Here is a 15,750-nt window from a genome sequence, read left to right on the forward strand (position 1 = left end):
CACATCCACCTGCTGAGCTCGGGGGAGAGGTCAACCAGAGGCAGCTTTTAAGGCCACATTGTAGGCGTCCCAAATCTGGAGGTCTCCCTCTACCCAGGAGGCCTGCCTCCCCACCCCAGCACCCACCAGGTTGATGATGGCCACAGTGAGCAGGCTGCCGATGGTCAGGACGGCCAGGGTCAGCCTCAGCAGGGGCTGCGTCTCCACCCTCTCAGAGATAGTGCAGAGCATCCCCTGGGCTGGGCAGCACCTCTGTGGGGTAACAGGGTCAAGTCACCCAGAGCAAACAGCCTGGGCAAGGAGGGCTGGTCGCTGGCAGCCTGGGGAGGGGTACCCTCGGGAGAAGCCTCCAGGGCACTCAGGAAATTGTCCCCGAGGCAGGAGAGATGGGCACCCAACCTTGACCAGAGCAGGGGCTCAGCCCGGCCAAGCTCACCAGGGAGGGCTCCTAGGCAGGTGTCCCGAGGCAGGGAGGGAGGGCCCGCGGGGCCAGACCTCCCCACTTACCGAGAACTTGGTGGCAAAGCACAGGCCCAGCACCAGCCCCAGTACACAGGCCACCAGCCCGAAGGACACACCCAGTGCCGCCGTCCTGGAGAGGAGGGAAGAACCTCAGTTCTGCCTAGGGCCTTCTCCCCAGAACCACTGCCCCCACCAATCCTCCGGCTCACAGCCACCTGTCCCCACCCCACCTGGTATTCTGCCCACAGCAAAGGGGACCTGTGAAAACTGTGGCCCAGCTGCCCCATGGGCAATACACAGGGCCCAGCTAGATCATGAAGACTGAGGTCAAGACCATATCACTCCTTTTGGTCCAAGTGTATAAGAAATGAGCAATGTCTCTGCAGCTTTTAGACTCAGAAAAAACTGTAAAAACGCATTCCCTATTATGTCTTTCTTCTTTTTTTTTTTTTTTTTTTTTTGAGATGGAGTCTCGCTGTGTCGCCCAGGCTGGAGTGCAGTGGCATGACCTCGGCTCACTGCAACCTCCGCCTCCCAGGTTCACACCATTCTCCTGCCTCAGCCACCCGAGTAGCTGGGATTACAGGCGCCAGCCACTATACCCAGCTAATTTTTGTATTTTTGGTAGAGACGGGTTTCACCATGTTGGCCAGGCTGGTCTCAAACCCCTGACCTCGAGTGATTCGCCCCTCAGCCTCCCAAAGTGCTGGGATTACAGGCGTGAGTCACCACGCGCAGCCTCCCTATTATGTCTTTATTAAGCATAGCCAAAACCACAATCCTGGTCGATGCTTTGGCCTAACTACTCTTCTAGAAAGCACCAAGTAGCTGACCTTAGATCCCCCTTCCCTCCGACTTCACCCCCATCCCTATACCCCACCAGCAGGGCCCTAGAGCCAGAAGCATGAATCTCAGTGACTTTTGGATAAATCATTAACCCTCTGTGCCTCAATTTCCCTGTATATAAGAGAGAAAGGATGGCGCCTATAGTTTTCAGAGTCTATCCTCCTAGCACTCCAAACACCTAAGGCAAGGGCTGTCAACCAAAATGCCTGCAGGCCACACATATGACAGGTGACAGAGGAGAGAGACATTAGGGAGTAGGGAGGCCTGTGGCAGAAAACACACATTCTATTAAAAAGTGTTGGCCGGCAGTGGTGGCTCACGCTTGTAATCCCAGCACTTTGGGAGGCCGAGGCGGGTGGATCACGAGGTCAGGAGATTGAGACCACGGTGAAACCCCGTCTCTACTAAAAATACAAAAAATTAGCCAGGCGTGGTGGCGGGTGCCTGTAGTCCCAGCTACTCGGAGAGGCTGAGGCAGGAGAATGGCGTGAACCCGGGAGGCGGAGCTTGCAGTGAGCCGAGATTACGCCACTGCACTCCAGCCTGGGCGACAGAGCGAGACTCCGTCTCAAAAAAAAAAAAAAAAGAAGTGTTGGTAACTCAAGGTGTGCAGCCACAACCCCTGGTCCAGTTGCTAGGACCCCAGCAGCCGACCCCTTCCAGCCCAAATCACACAGCTCCTTGCAGGTTCACGGTCACCTTCCAGCCTGGATCCCAGCAGGCCGGACCCCCACACCCCTCCCCGCAACTGACCTGGGCATGAGCAGGACATGGACGAGCAGGATGCAGACGAAGATCAGGCTGGCGCAGGCAAAGTCGTGGCGGGCCCGGGGAATGGGTGCCAGGCGGTACTGGGGGCAACAGAGACTGTGAGGGGTGGCCACCTGCAGTGCCACTTGCCCACCCTGCCTCTAGTGAATCAGCTTTAAAAAAACACCTCCCAGAAGTTTGAGACCAGCCTGGGCAACACAGTGAGACCCCATCTCTATTTTTTAAATAATTAAAACCCTCCCACCCTCCTGCAGTTCCAGGTGATGTTACACTTGGTAAGTTTCGTCTGTTTCCATTCTCAGCTTTTTCCTATTTGAAGACAATGCCTTCCCCTCCCCTACGCCACCCATCTCTCTTTCCAAGGTCCCTGCAGAGCTCATGGCCCCAAGTACATGGACAGGAGCCAAGTCTGAGCTTCCGGGGCTGTCCTCACCTCAAACCAAGAAGCTGGCAGGTAGGGAGACCATCCCGCCCCCCCCCACTCCCACCCCCACTCCCACCCCCAACCCCAACCCCCACCCCAACCCCCACCTCCACCCCCACCTCCACCCTGGCACCATCTCAGGATCACAGCTCCAGAAGGGTTCCTGCTGCAGGGAAGGAAAGCAGGCTCGGTGGCCCTGGCCACACTAGCCACACCCTGCCAGGTCACTTGGCCAGCAGTTTTCCTCATGACCTCACCTAGGAAGCCCCCAACTCAGGGAGCCCCACAAGAGGAAGTACCCCCAAACCTGAACTCTGGGCACCATTTCCTCAGGCTGAGGAGGGAGAGGGGTACCCCTGGAGCACCAAGGGCCGGGACTGTCCTCTCTGACGGGCCACACCTGAAGCTGGGAACAGGCTCTGAAGCCTCCGAGAGCCAGTTCCCTCTGTGAAGTGGTATAGCAACACCCCGGACTGGCCGTGTGATGGTTAAATTACATAATGTGGGTGCCGAGGATGCTGCGAGAACCCAGAAGGCGCTCAGTAAAGAAATGGTCATTATCAATACAAAAAGCTCATAGCAGCAAGACAAGACACTGATAACTGAGCTTTGGGTTCTCGTCTCATTGCAAGGCCAGTGCCGTCAGCCTGAGGCATCCATGCCAGGATCTGCTAAGGCTTTGGCACTGGACGGAGCAAAAGTCTTGCAGACCCATGGAGGCAAATCTCTGATGGTGCATTTGGGTCACGGGATGAGGCCAACAGGAGAGAGAGCCAGGCTGGCACTGCACTGGCTCCGCCCCTGCCTCCGCCCAGGAGCAGCTGTGGATTCTCAGTGCCCCTCCCCTAGCCGGTCTTGGGAATGCAGGCTGCCCCATGACCTGCGCCCCCCACCCCACCCCAGGCCTGGAGACCCCGTCCCTCTGCGGGGGGTGGGGGGGGAGCTGCTGGGGGCCCTCACCTCGCGCTCAAAGTTCTTCTCCAGGAAGATGGACCCGAAGGTGTAGAAGTCATCGGACTTGGAGCAGCAGGGCCTGTGAGCCGGGGCAGCTGGGGTGAGATGGGGGCTGGGAAGGGGTCCATTCCCTCAGGAGGTGGCAACAGGCAGGGGGAAGGAACAAGGCTGTGCTACCAGGCATGGGGTATGAGATGGGCCTGCTCATATGGGGGACCCCTATCTGAGGGGGAGAAAAGAGGGGGTTGGGCAGAGGTCTCAGACCTCACCTCGTGGAGCTGAGCCCCTCAATGGCTGACAGCATCTCATCATCATACGAGTCATCCTCCGACCGCCCCTTGGGGGACATGCTTCTGGAATCAGATACCCACAACTGCATCAGCACAGGGACCACTTCCAACTCTCCCAGAGGAGGGTGTGGACGTGGACACCAGTGGGGTCCCAGAACCTCAGGTGGGATGGTGAAGGAATGGATGGGTCCCACTGAGGCCCAGAGAGGGCGAGTGAGGACCCAGCATTGCCCAGCATGGCCCAGCTGGCCAGCAGCCCAGCCAGAGGCAGAGGGCAGACCCGAGCCCCAGTCTAAGGCATCTTCGGCTACACCCCTGGGATTGGCATGGGGACCAGGACACCCACAGGCATCTTCTTCCCTTCCACCGACTCCACTGACCCCGCCAGGGCACCACACAACAGGTGCTCCATCATGTGGCCATGTAGAAGGGCCAGGGGCCAGGAAACTCTGGTTCCTAGAAATGCTTTGACCCAAGCCCTGGCCAACTTCACAGAGGTCCTGGGCTGGGCCTTGCAGAGCTGCCCACTAGACAGAGGCTGGTCAGGGCAACCTGCTTGGAGGAGGTGGCTGCAGCAGGACTTGGCCAGGAGGTCAGGGCACACACCTGTCTGGGGTCCGGCGGTGGCGCTGGGGAATGCTCTGAAAGAGAAGGGAGGAAAGGATACAGTCATTCCCCAGAACACTGGGCCCTGAAGGCCACTGCTGGGCCAGGTTCAGCCCCTCCGGCACTTGATACACAGGACGAGGTGCCGGGGTCGTCCAAGCCACAGACATCCTGACTATAGCTGCGGGTGGTCCAGGCATCAAGGAGGACAGGGATGTTCCTGGACATCCTGGAGTATTCTCCAAATGCCTTTGCTTCCTCTCCAGCCCCAGAAGGTGGGGCAGAGGCTGTGGCCATTTTACAGATGGGGACAGTGAGGCTGAGGGGGCGGGAGATCTTCAGCACTCACTCTCCTGCCCCTGGCTTGGGGCCCCAATCCCTGGCTCTCTGGGCGGGAGGGGGACCTACCTTAGGCCTCCGCCCATTGGAGACGGGCGTCTCACCACTGCTCACGCTCTCACGGTGGTTGAGATGCGCAAAGGGCCGTGCCGCCCCCCAGGACTCGAGGTACCGGGTCATGCGCACTGACGCCCGCATCTTCAGGGCCGCATCCCCCTTGGGCCTGGGGAGGTGTTGGCTGGGCGGGGGTGGCTGCTGGCTCTGCGGGCAGACATGGACATGGGCCTGTGCCACCTCCTCCCCTCTCAGCCCAGGAAGGGGCCGCCACCCCCATCCGGCTCTCCCTGAAGTGTGATGCCACCCTGAGCCCGTGAAAAAATAAACAGCAAAGAAGTTGCTCAACCCGCAGTCCCCTTGGAGAGCGGCTGCCCTTGGGGACTGGCCAGCCAAAGCCTGGTGCACTCTGAGGCCAGGTCATATGGGGTCCCAGCTCGGTGCCCTGGCCCTGCCCCAGGCCGAGAAGAGGCTAGTGGGTACCCACCACTGTACTCAACCTCATACCCTGCTCTGCCTCCCCAGGGAGAGAGGCAGGGCTCAGGTCCCGAGCCTGAGGCCCCACTGCCCTTGAGGCTCCTTGGAACCGGAGAGTCCCTGGGGCCTGAGCACCCATCAGCTCGTCCCCAGGAGGCACCTGGGAAAGCCACAGGCATCCTACCCTGCCCTCCCACGTGTGGCCGGCACGCGCTCGCTCCTTCCTGTGGGAAGCAGCCAGGAGGAAGAGGGGTGCTAGCCACCCCAAGAAATGGCCAAGCCAGAGGCCAGCCAACCCCCAGGGCAGCGATCCAGGGAGTTCCATTTGTGTGGCCCCCAACCACAGATGGCACAGGGCCATCACCTGCCATGTGCCAGCGAGACTCAGCCTCATGCTGGACACTCAGTAGCTCAGCCAGGCCCTGAATGCACAGCCAGCCCTACGTGCCCCCACTCATGCCACAGACCTGAGACCCCCCGCCCCGATCCAAGAACACATGTCTGAGGCCTTCACCAGTTGGGGTGGCCAGACAGGACTGGAAAAGGGACAGGGAAGAGAAAGACCCGCAAGGCCACCAGAGATGAGCTTAAGCCGGCTCCAGGTCTGCTGAGTCTCTCCTTAGCCCCTGAAACATTCCTCTGCCTCCGGAAGTCCTGTCTCCAAGGGCCCCGCAAACACCCCATGGACAAGCCTCCACAGCTACAGGCACTCGCTAAGCCACGGCGCAACTTTCCTGGAAATCTCTCACCTCCTTTTGGGATAGAAACATTTTTAAGCCCTTAGCTGCGTCTATCTGCCTAGCCACGGAAGCCATGTGGAATTCAGCCTTGGTGAGTGTCCCAGAGCAGCAAGAGCGCGCTGGCCCTGTGGTGAGCAACCTGGTGGGGGTGGGCGCGTCTCTCTGTCCCCTCCTCCATTGTGGCAACTCTGCCTACACAGCACCTAGCCACTCAAGTTCAAGGTTACTGGCACTTAGCAGAGAATCCAGACACCCCAGCCCCGAGAAACAAATAAAAAGCAGAAACGAAAATTAGATTCCTCAGTTCTGAGCAAACACATGCCTACTCGGAATGGGTGTGGCATTGGTATGAGCCCCACAGGGGCAGCTGCAGCCACCATCCAGTCCACAGGAGCCCACCTTGCCCCAGCCAGGCCACGCAGCGATGGCGTGAGGCAGAGCCCATAGAAGCCAGTGCAGAAAATCCACCTCCATGTCAAAAACAGGAGCTACAGACGAGCACCCTGCACACAGGAGGGATGTCCCCAAGGTAGGAAAAATGCAGGGTGCACGACCACGGGGCCCGCCACTGCCACCTTAACAAGAAGGGTGGGGGGACTCGCAGTTCACTCGGTGTCCATGAAAATCCCTGTGGAGGGAATACAAGAAACTCACTGCACAGGTCCCCTCTGAGATGTGCCGGCTGGGGACAAGGACTTTCTACAACACGCCATTCACATCTTTTGAACTTTCAACTGCGTGAATGAATGAAGTTAAACAAAAAACGGGGTAGGGTAGGGTGCGGTGGGGGGAAGGTGGGGCTGCCAGATAAATACAACTGCCCAGTTGAGTACAGCGTGCAACACTTATACGAAACATGATTTACGGTTATCTGAAATTCAAGTCGGCCCAGGCAGCCTGCAGTTTTCCCTGCTCAACCTGGCAGCCTGCAGGGGTGGATTTTGGAGCCTCCTGGGTGAGGAGCTCTGCTTCACTCATTCAAGGGCTGAGCACCAACTTCGAGCTGGGCACCCATCTCAGCACGGGGTGAGGGGCTGCAGCCTGGAGAGGAGGAGCCCCCCGGCATGGCACTCACGCTGACAACAGACAAGGAAAATGGATAAACAAGCAAGGGCATTAGGGACGGAGGGATGAGTGTTTTGGGTGCAGGGACCTGTGGGTGTCACCACCCTGGTAGTGGAAGGGCAGGAGGAGACCAGGTGGGGTGAGGGGGACAGGAGAGCAGGGGAAGGGGCTTGGAGGGGCGGGGCCTTGGAGGGGCGGGGCCATGGCCGGGGTACAGGGCGAGGATCAGGGCCCTATTCTAGGAGGGTGGTAGAGTGGGACACAGGTACCAGGAGGGGTTTTCCCAGATGCTGGCTCAGTATGGATGGTGCAGCACTGGGGGTGCTGGGGGCAGAGTGAGGCCAGGAGATGTGTAGGGAGGCTCACAGGCCAGCCCTTGGTCCCCCAGGGTCTGGCAGTCTGGCCAGCCCCAAGGCACAGCCAGGACTAGAGTGAAAGGAGCCACTTGCTGGCTGGGCTGACATTCTTGAGCAAGCCTCAAGCATGATTCACAGAGCAGTGGCCAGACGTGCCGGACTCCCTCAAGCAGGCCAGGGGCAGGCAGCAGCCAGGCCGAGGCGGGCCCCATCTGGCTAGGGCAGTGCAACTGTCTCCCCCACCGTGGGGTCCTGGAGCTACCAGGTGACCTGTGGCCAGCACCCAGGACACTCCGAGGCTCCTGCCCAGTGGCTCCCAGGCCACTCCCTGCTTTCCTGAGTTTCATCCAAAGCTTGTTTTGAAAGTATGTCTCTCGGAAATTTGAGAGATTAATAACCACCTCATGGAAAATAAACCAAGAGTGACGAGAATACATAGAATGCTGTGATGTGCCGGGTGTGCCGCGAGGGCCTCGCTCAGATTAGCTCCTTCTGGTGAGGCAGGCGCTGTTTTCCCATCACATAGAAAAGAATGGAGGCCCAGGGAGTGGCTACTCGGTGCCTAGAATGTGCCTGGGAACAGTGAGCTCACTCCTGCCCAGGCAGGGCCCTTCCCCACCTCTCCCTCCATGGGGATCTCCCCCAAGGTGCGGGCCAGGCTCCCCAGGGCCCCACCAGTCCCTCCGGGTCCCCCCAGCTGCAGCCTCCGAGCCCTCGTACCCGGGGGTCGATGACCAGGTAGGTGCGGATGTTCATCTCCTTGAGGTAGGGGTCCCGCTGCTGCCCGTGCCCATCCTCCACCTCGTATGCCTCATCCAGGTGCTTCAGCGTTGCCTCCGTGATGTGCACCCGGCTGTGGGAGACCCAAGTCAGGCAGAGCCTTGGGGCCCAGAGAGGGCTGGCATCCACCCAGGGACGCACAGCAGGCAGGCCCGGGCCTCAGGCCAGCTTTTCTACATTCATCTCTCCCTCCACACCTGACCCCCAGCCCCAACCGCAGAACCCTCCATCCACAGCCAGCCCCAGGCCTCTGTCCCTGCCACTACCCAGCCCAGCCTCACCCGGGTACTCCGGCTGCCTCCATCCGGTTGGCCAGGGACACGTCGTGGGACCACACGTCATACTGCCACTTGCGCAGCCCGATGACCCCGCACAGCACATTCCCAGAGTGTATGCCCACACGCATGTTGATGTCCACGCCCGTGGCCTCCCGCACCTGCCTGGGGCAGAGTGGCCCAGTCACCCCAGCCCTGCTTAAGCCCTGGGACAGGCTGAAGCTCCCAGGTGTGGGGTGGGTACAGGGCAGCATGTGGGAACAGGGCAGGCGCTCAGCCCATGGGAAAGAATGTTCTTAGCCTGATGGGGCTGCCTCTTCAGGAAGAGCTGAGTGCCCCATCCCTGGGAGCATACAAGTAGGTGTGGCCACACCTGACCTCAAGGGCTAGGTAGGAAGGAGGAGGAATTCCAGCTAGTCACTACAGCCCATGTTGATGGACCTAAAATACCATCACTGGGTGTTTTCCCTGCCCAGCAGCACTGGCTGGGTTTTAAAAGTTTACTGGGGGCCGGGCGTGGTGGCTCATACCTGTAATCCCAGCACTGTGGGAGGCTGAGGCAGGCAGATCACCTGAGGTCAGGAGTTTGGAGACGAGCCTGGCCAATATGGTGAAACCCTGACTCTACTAAAAACATAAAAATTAGCCGGGCATGGTGGCAGGCGCCTGTAGTCCCAGCTACTTGGGAGGCTGAGACAGGAGAATTGCTTGAACCCAGGAGGCGGAGGTGGTGGTGAACCGAGATGCGCTCTGGGCAACACAGCTAGACTCCGTCTCAAATAAATTAAGTTTACTGGCGTCTACAGAGGGGGTCCAGGAACCACCCAAAACCTAGCATAGACAAGGAACACAGGGGCCCAGACCATGGGCACCTTCTATGCCCCCCCAATCCCTGGGAAGTAGGGGCCCTGGGAGTTGGCACCACTAAGCACAGGAGCGGAGCCCCACAGGAGAGCTTCCTTGGGGCACAGGGGACCCCCAAGACAGGAACAGAGCCTGAGTCCCCATGACAAGCAGCACCACATGTCCACCAACAAGGCTGGGCACTGACCAAGCCTTCCAGGGTCAGAACCAGAGGCGCACGAGGGCCTGTACAACCTCCGCCTGTTACAGGGCAGGGGCCAGCCTGAGGTCACACAGGCAATGGTGCAGGCCAGGCCCCTCCAGCTCTGCCCAGACTTCTTTCTGGCAACACCAGCCACCTATGGCAGGACTTCAGGAGAAGGACAGGCTGGAACACGGACTGATGCCCGGGATGGGCAGCCCCACCAGGCCCTGCTCTGCCCCACACTGGTCAGCCTGGCTGAGCCTGCCTGGCCCTCTCCCCATACAGCCCTCTCGGCAAATTCCTCCCACAGACCCCAGCTGCTCAGAGCCACAGGGGACCTAGACGAGAGCTGGGGGTCTCCCCGCAGCCTCAGGACCAAGCCTGACTCCAGGATCTTCACTGGGGAGCAGGAAGCAGATGGAGCCTTGGAGTCAACCCCTGGGTCTGAAAGGTCCCCCAGCTGCCTGCCCTGAAGCCTCCTGCTGTTGCTCTAAGACCCCATCTTTGAGGGGAGTGGGGCCCACCACCCTGACCTCACATCACCCAGCTCTGAGCTTCGGAGATGCTTTCTGGGACTCAGAGTCACAGGCAGCACCACAGGGAGGGACGCAAGCAGATGAGGTCTGAATCCTCCAGCAGGCTGGGTGGTCCAGGCAAGCTGCTTTCACCCCCGACCCCCCAAGCCTCAGTTTCCCCATCTGTGACATGGGAATGACACATCCCCTACCATGCCCAGGAGGGTCCACCACAGGACAGGACCCGGTGCCTGGGCCCGCCCAGGACCTACTTGATGGCCTGGCACATATCCAGCCCCATCTTCACGCAGTTCCGGGCGTGGGTGGGCAGCGACACGGGCAGGCCCGAAACACAGTAGTAGCAGTCGCCGAGGATCTTGATTCGCATGCACTCGTTGGCCTGCAGGGTGAGTGAAGGGCCTGGTCACTGGAACATCTAAGGCCGGGACCGCTCACGACAGCCGCCTCCCCCCACCCTCCAGGGTGCGCCCGGCTCTCTCCTGGCTGGGGGCTTGCCTCCTGGGGTCCAGCCACCAGGAGCTACTTCTGGGCCTGGCAAAAGGCTTAGCGACATGGGGGCCTCCCCAGGAGGAACCCCCAGGCAAGCATCAGAGGTGAACACAAGTGTTCCTAAGGGCCTCGGGGAGGGGTCTGCCTTGGTTTCATTTGCCCAGGTAATGTTTGAGTGCCTACTGAGTACCCAGCCCCAGGCCAGGCAAGGGGACACAGCAGTGAACAAAATAGATGCAAATCTCTGCAGCCACGGAGCTTGCACGCAGGCAGGAGGGGTGGGCACTAAACTAGAAAGACAAAAACAAAACAGTGTGCCCAGCTGTGATGGGGGCTAAGGAGAAAACCAAAGCACAGGAGGGAGGCGACGTTCCCACGAGGCCAGCAAAGACCTCTCAGAGTTGGAATCAGAATCATTTGAGCTAAGACCCTGAGGAACCAAGAGAGCCGGCCATGCCAGTCTCTGCAGGAAGAGTGCTCAAGGACTCACAGGTGCCCTGGGGCCACAAAGCTGGGGAAGAGACAGCGAGGCAGCCAGGAGGCTGCAGGAGTGGGGGGTGAGAACAGAGGTCACAGGTGTACACACCAAGGGGTCAGCAGGTTTCAAGGTCACCCAAGCAGTGGCTGTGCTGACAGGGCTTAGGGGTGGGGAGGAAAGATATCAATGCAGAGAGGAAAGAGGGAATGGGGAGGGTGGAGTAGGAGAGGGGCAAGGCTGGGGACTCATAGGAAAAGGCCCAGGGAGAGAAGGGGACCCCTGAGAGCCCTCTGAGGTTCACCTGAGGCACTGCTGCGTCACCAGACCCTCCTTAAGCCCTCAGCAAGGGTGGCCACGTGCACCGAGGCCTTGTGGGTGGGGCTTTAGGGGAGCTGAAGAAGGAATGCCATCTGCCTCTGCTTTCCCCTCCCCACCCTCTACCCCACTCAGCTGACCCTCGGCCTGGATGCCCCAGCAGGTGGCCCTGTGCTCTGGCTTCTGGTCGGGAGGGAGCTAAGAGGGCTCTGTCCTGCAGGCTCACGAGGGCTAGGCCTGCTCCTGGAACACCATCTGTCTCCAGGACTCGAGCCTATCCTGTCCTCGTCCCCACTCTGTGCCCATCAGCCATCACGGACCCAGGCCCCAGACACAGCACCAGCCCTGCCTCCAGGTCCCCTGCACCTGCCCAGCCTGGGAACCATCCCTGGCCTGCGCCCTCCGCCAATTACTCAGTTTCAGCGTGTGCCAGATGTTTCCTGCTGGGCCCCATCTGCCACATGCTGAGTGAGTTCTGAGTGACCGCAGGGACAAGAGGACAGTGGCTTTCCTAGAAAGCAGGCAACCTTGGCAGACCTGGATCCTAGGCTCCAGCTACGCTGATCTCCTCTCGGACCAGGCACAGGACTGCCCGTGGACCCAGCCCGGCTCTCACGGATGTAGGAGAGGCCACATTCCCCAGGCTGCTCCACCGGCTGACAGTCCCCTGTGTCTCTGACACTTGGAGTTGGGGAGCTGGGTCTGGCGCCGAGGTGTGATTTGTATGCCTCTGAGAGAGGAGGCCCTGGCTCTTGGAAAGAGCTTACACTTCTGGAATCTGATTGTTGATAGGAGAAAAGGCTGGGACCAGCCCTGCCCAACTCTGCCCAGAGATTAGATGCTCTGACTGGGAAGCTGGCGCCTGCCATGGCCTCCCTTTCCCCATCTGTGCAATAGGGCCACGCCTCCTGGGCCTGCTGGAAAGGGAAGACAGTGTCCAAGAGGCAAGGGACCCTCTGTGTGGGCTTTATGGCAAGGAAAGGGCCAGCTGTGGCCCGAGCCCAGGGCCCCTGCCTCACGTGAGGCCCAACCTCTGGGGCTCCTAGCTGCTGGTTCAGAAGCCATGCAAATCCTGAAGGAAGGTTCCAGGCTAGACAGGCCCTCTGAGTCACTCAGTCCACAATCCCCAGGATGGGATAGTTTTCCAGAGCATCCCTGACCAGTGCAATCCTGTAGAAGCTTGGTTACCCCCTGCAACAGGGAGCCCACTTCCAGTCCCTCCTGGGATTGAGCAGCTCTGATCATGAAAAATTCTTCCCGGTGTCAAGTCATAACTTGCCTCCCATCAAGTTCTAGACCATTGATTCTCGGCCCACAGAGACACCTGCAGGGCTCTTAAAAATTCTGGCCGGGCGCAGTGGCTCACGCCTGTAATCCCAGCACTTTGAGAGGTCAAGGCGGGCAGATCACAAGGTCAGGAGATCGAGACCATCCTGGCTAACATGGTGAAACCCTGTCTCTACTAAAAATACAAAAAATTAGCCAGGCGTAGTGGCAGGCACCTGTAGTCCCAGCTACTCTGGAGGGTGAGGCAGGAGAATGGTGTGAGCCCGGGAGGCGAAGCTTGCAGTGAGCCGAGATCACGCCACTGCACTCCAGCCTGGGCGACAGAGCAAGACTCCATCTCAAAAAAAAAAAAAAAAAAATTCTGATGGGGCAGGGCATGATGGTGCATGCCTGTAATCCTAGCACTTTGGGAGGCTGAGGTGGGTGGATCACTTCAGTGTAGGAATTCAAGACTAGCCTATACAACGTAGCAACACCCCATCTCCACAAAATACAAAAAAAATTAGCCTGGGGTTGTGGTGCACACCTGTAGTCACAGCTACTTGGGAGGCTGAAGTGGGAGGACACCTGAGCCCAGGGAGGTTGAGGCTGCAGTGAGCCATGATTATGCCATTGCACTTCACCCTAGGTGACAGAGCAAGACTCTGTCTCAAAAACAAAACAAAACTCTGATGGGTGTGGACATGGGCACTGATGTTTTATTTAAGCTTTCCATGTGATTCGCATGTACAGCCAGGATAGGGAGCCACCACCTTAAATCTTACACTTCAGTCTCTATTTAATGGCCACCACTTCCAGGAAGCCTGCTCTGATCACCTGAGGCTGGGCTAGGTGCTCCCTAGGCTTCCTGGCCCCCACACTTCTCGTCAAAGCACATACCATGTAGGCCCAAGGCCCCACCCAGGCTCAGGGCCTGGCACTCACCTGCTCTCAGGACCATTTGGTCCATTAATGGAAATGTTGCTTGCCTGACCCCCTCCCTGCCTGGCACCTGTCAAGCTCCTCAGCAGCCTGGTCCTCGCCTCGGCCCTCATGTCCTTGCATGTCAGACCCTGTGCCCTTGTCCCGCTCACACCTTGTTCCACGCACACTGAGCATGTTCACCCCATGGACACACGAGGCTTTCTTTCTACTCCAGGCTTTGTCTATGCTGTTCCCCCTGCTAAGAACACTGTTCCCTTTCCTCCTCAGATATTTTTTCAAGTATCTCAAACTTAAAGGTGGGCCAGGAGTGGTGGCTCACGGCTGTAATCCCAGCACTTGGGAGGCCAAGAGGGGATGATCACTTGAGGTCAGGAGTTCGAGACCAGCCTGGCCTACATGGCAAAAGCCCATTGCTACAAAAAAAAAAAAAAAATACAAAAAATTAGCCAGGCCTGGTGGCATATGCTTGTAGTCCTAGCTACTCAGGAGGCTGAGGCATCAGAATCACTTGAGCCTGGGAGGTCGAGGCTGCAGTGAGCAGTGATGGCACCACTGCACTCCAGCCTTCACGACAGAGTGAGACTCCATCTGACAAAAACAAACAAACAACATATAAAAGTTTAATGTGCACATGCTTCACCTCAGATCTTGTGAAAAGCAGCTTCTGGGTGAGGCTGGGCATTCTACAGTCCTCCTGAGCTACCAGGTGAGTGGAGGCTGCTGGCCTTGCCAGTGAGGATGGAGCCATCTCCTCCTCCTGGGCCCCCGTCTGAGCCCCAGAGCCCCAGTATATTGCCCAGTGTGCACTCTCAGTCTCCCCACTGGCCTCTCACTCTGGGGGCACAGGATCCTAGCTGCCATGGCCACCACTCACCCCTACCTTTACCATGGGGTGCTTGTGTTTGCTGGCTGGATGCTAAAATTCAGCCACACCTCCCCATCCCAATTCCAGCAGGGCGCTGGACACAGGACACCCCTGGGGATGTAATAGGCAGGGGAGGGGCCTGGCTTTGCCCAGTGCAGGCCAGCAGGCTCACCTTGGCAATCTGGTCGAACTTGCCAAAGAGCTCATTCAGCACCACCACCAACTCCTTGGGGGAACAGTCGCTGGCCAGCTGCGTGAAGCCCACGATGTCCGCATAGAGGATGCTGGGGATGGGGCGGGGTGGGAGGGAGTGTCAGAGCCAGGCTCCTGGACAGCAGCAGCAGGAGCACAGAGGACTGTCTGGAGCCCCAGGAGCCTGCCAGGCCTGAGCCCATTCACCCCTGTCCTTCCTCAGCCTCCATAGGGATGGGAGAGTCGCGCCCAGCCATAGAGACAGATTAAAGTTCCAGAGGCTTCACGTTAAAGCAGAAGGGAGCAAAGTTCAGAGCCTGCAGGAGCCCTCGGGCCCACCCCAGGCCCTATCACTGCAGACAGCCGAAGGGCACTCCTGCAGGCAGCCCGGAGCCTTCCCCTTTCCCATCCAATGTTCACCACAGCACAGACTTCAGAACTCCCTGGTGAGAGGCGGCTCCATGCTCCCTCAAGCCAACCTCCACGCCCAGTGCTTTACAGGCATTGAGTCCTCACACAGCCCTTGCAGAACTCCCGTTCTACAGATGCACAAACTGAGGCTCCAGGACATTGAGACTTGCTGGGAAGCCAAGAGCTGGCATCTGCACCAGGACTCCCTGCTCCAAAGTCCGTAAGCTCACAGACCATCCACAGCCCAGAGAAAAGGCAGCCTTGGATGTAATGCTGGCACTGCAGGCAGAGGACCCAGGGGGTTTCCCGGGACCCACATCTACACTCAACGGCACCCAGCACCCACATCTACACTTGACAAACTCAGGTCAGTGCATTCAAGTAAAACTTTGTGGTTCCCTGCAAACCAGCCAAAGACAGGTGTCAGAACCGGGGCACTCTTGGGCACCAAGGCCGGGGGGCTTTACCTCATTCTGGGGGTCCTGTGCTCCCTTGAGAAGCATCTGAAAGGACCCCTTCCTTCACAAAAGCTGTTTGCTCACACAGTTTTACAGTTTTGGGGGGTGCTAGATCTTTCAATACCAATCTAAATTCTCTAATTTAAGAGTCCTGATCTGATCCTGCCCACAAGTGGTGGTTCTGAGGCCCAGGAAGGGCCTGGAACCATGGCGCCCTCTCCCAATCCCTATATGGGCAGGGGTCTGAGCTTCCAGGTAGGGCGGGGAGGCTGCCTGGGGGCCGGCGGAACGGTGGACCCAGTCCCCGG

At 58.8% G+C, this 15,750-nt stretch overlaps 1 protein-coding gene across 22 annotated transcripts in view; it reads right to left on the bottom strand.

Annotated features, from left to right (window-relative positions):
* ADCY7 (adenylate cyclase 7) overlaps positions 1–15,750 on the bottom strand; it is a 51,420-nt gene that overhangs the window by 9,092 nt on the left and 26,578 nt on the right. For 14 of the 22 annotated variants that reach the window (XM_055297615.2, XM_063612729.1, XM_055297610.2 and 11 more), the window contains exons 7-17: positions 14,554–14,665; positions 10,275–10,402; positions 8,446–8,604; positions 8,105–8,237; positions 4,762–4,953; positions 4,354–4,388; positions 3,727–3,810; positions 3,464–3,536; positions 2,062–2,159; positions 508–592; positions 127–252 (exon numbers count right to left, since the gene is read on the bottom strand). In XM_055297615.2, coding sequence (XP_055153590.1) covers positions 127–252; positions 508–592; positions 2,062–2,159; positions 3,464–3,536; positions 3,727–3,810; positions 4,354–4,388; positions 4,762–4,953; positions 8,105–8,237; positions 8,446–8,604; positions 10,275–10,402; positions 14,554–14,665 — 1,225 coding nt within the window. The remainder of the gene's footprint in view (positions 1–126; positions 253–507; positions 593–2,061; positions 2,160–3,463; positions 3,537–3,726; positions 3,811–4,353; positions 4,389–4,761; positions 4,954–8,104; positions 8,238–8,445; positions 8,605–10,274; positions 10,403–14,553; positions 14,666–15,750) is intronic. The other 8 variants (XM_063612738.1, XM_055297616.2, XM_063612737.1 and 5 more) reach the window with 1 other exon arrangement.

This window comes from Symphalangus syndactylus, chromosome 11 (assembly GCF_028878055.3).
Source record: "Symphalangus syndactylus isolate Jambi chromosome 11, NHGRI_mSymSyn1-v2.1_pri, whole genome shotgun sequence".
Classification (NCBI taxonomy): domain Eukaryota; kingdom Metazoa; phylum Chordata; class Mammalia; order Primates; family Hylobatidae; genus Symphalangus; species Symphalangus syndactylus.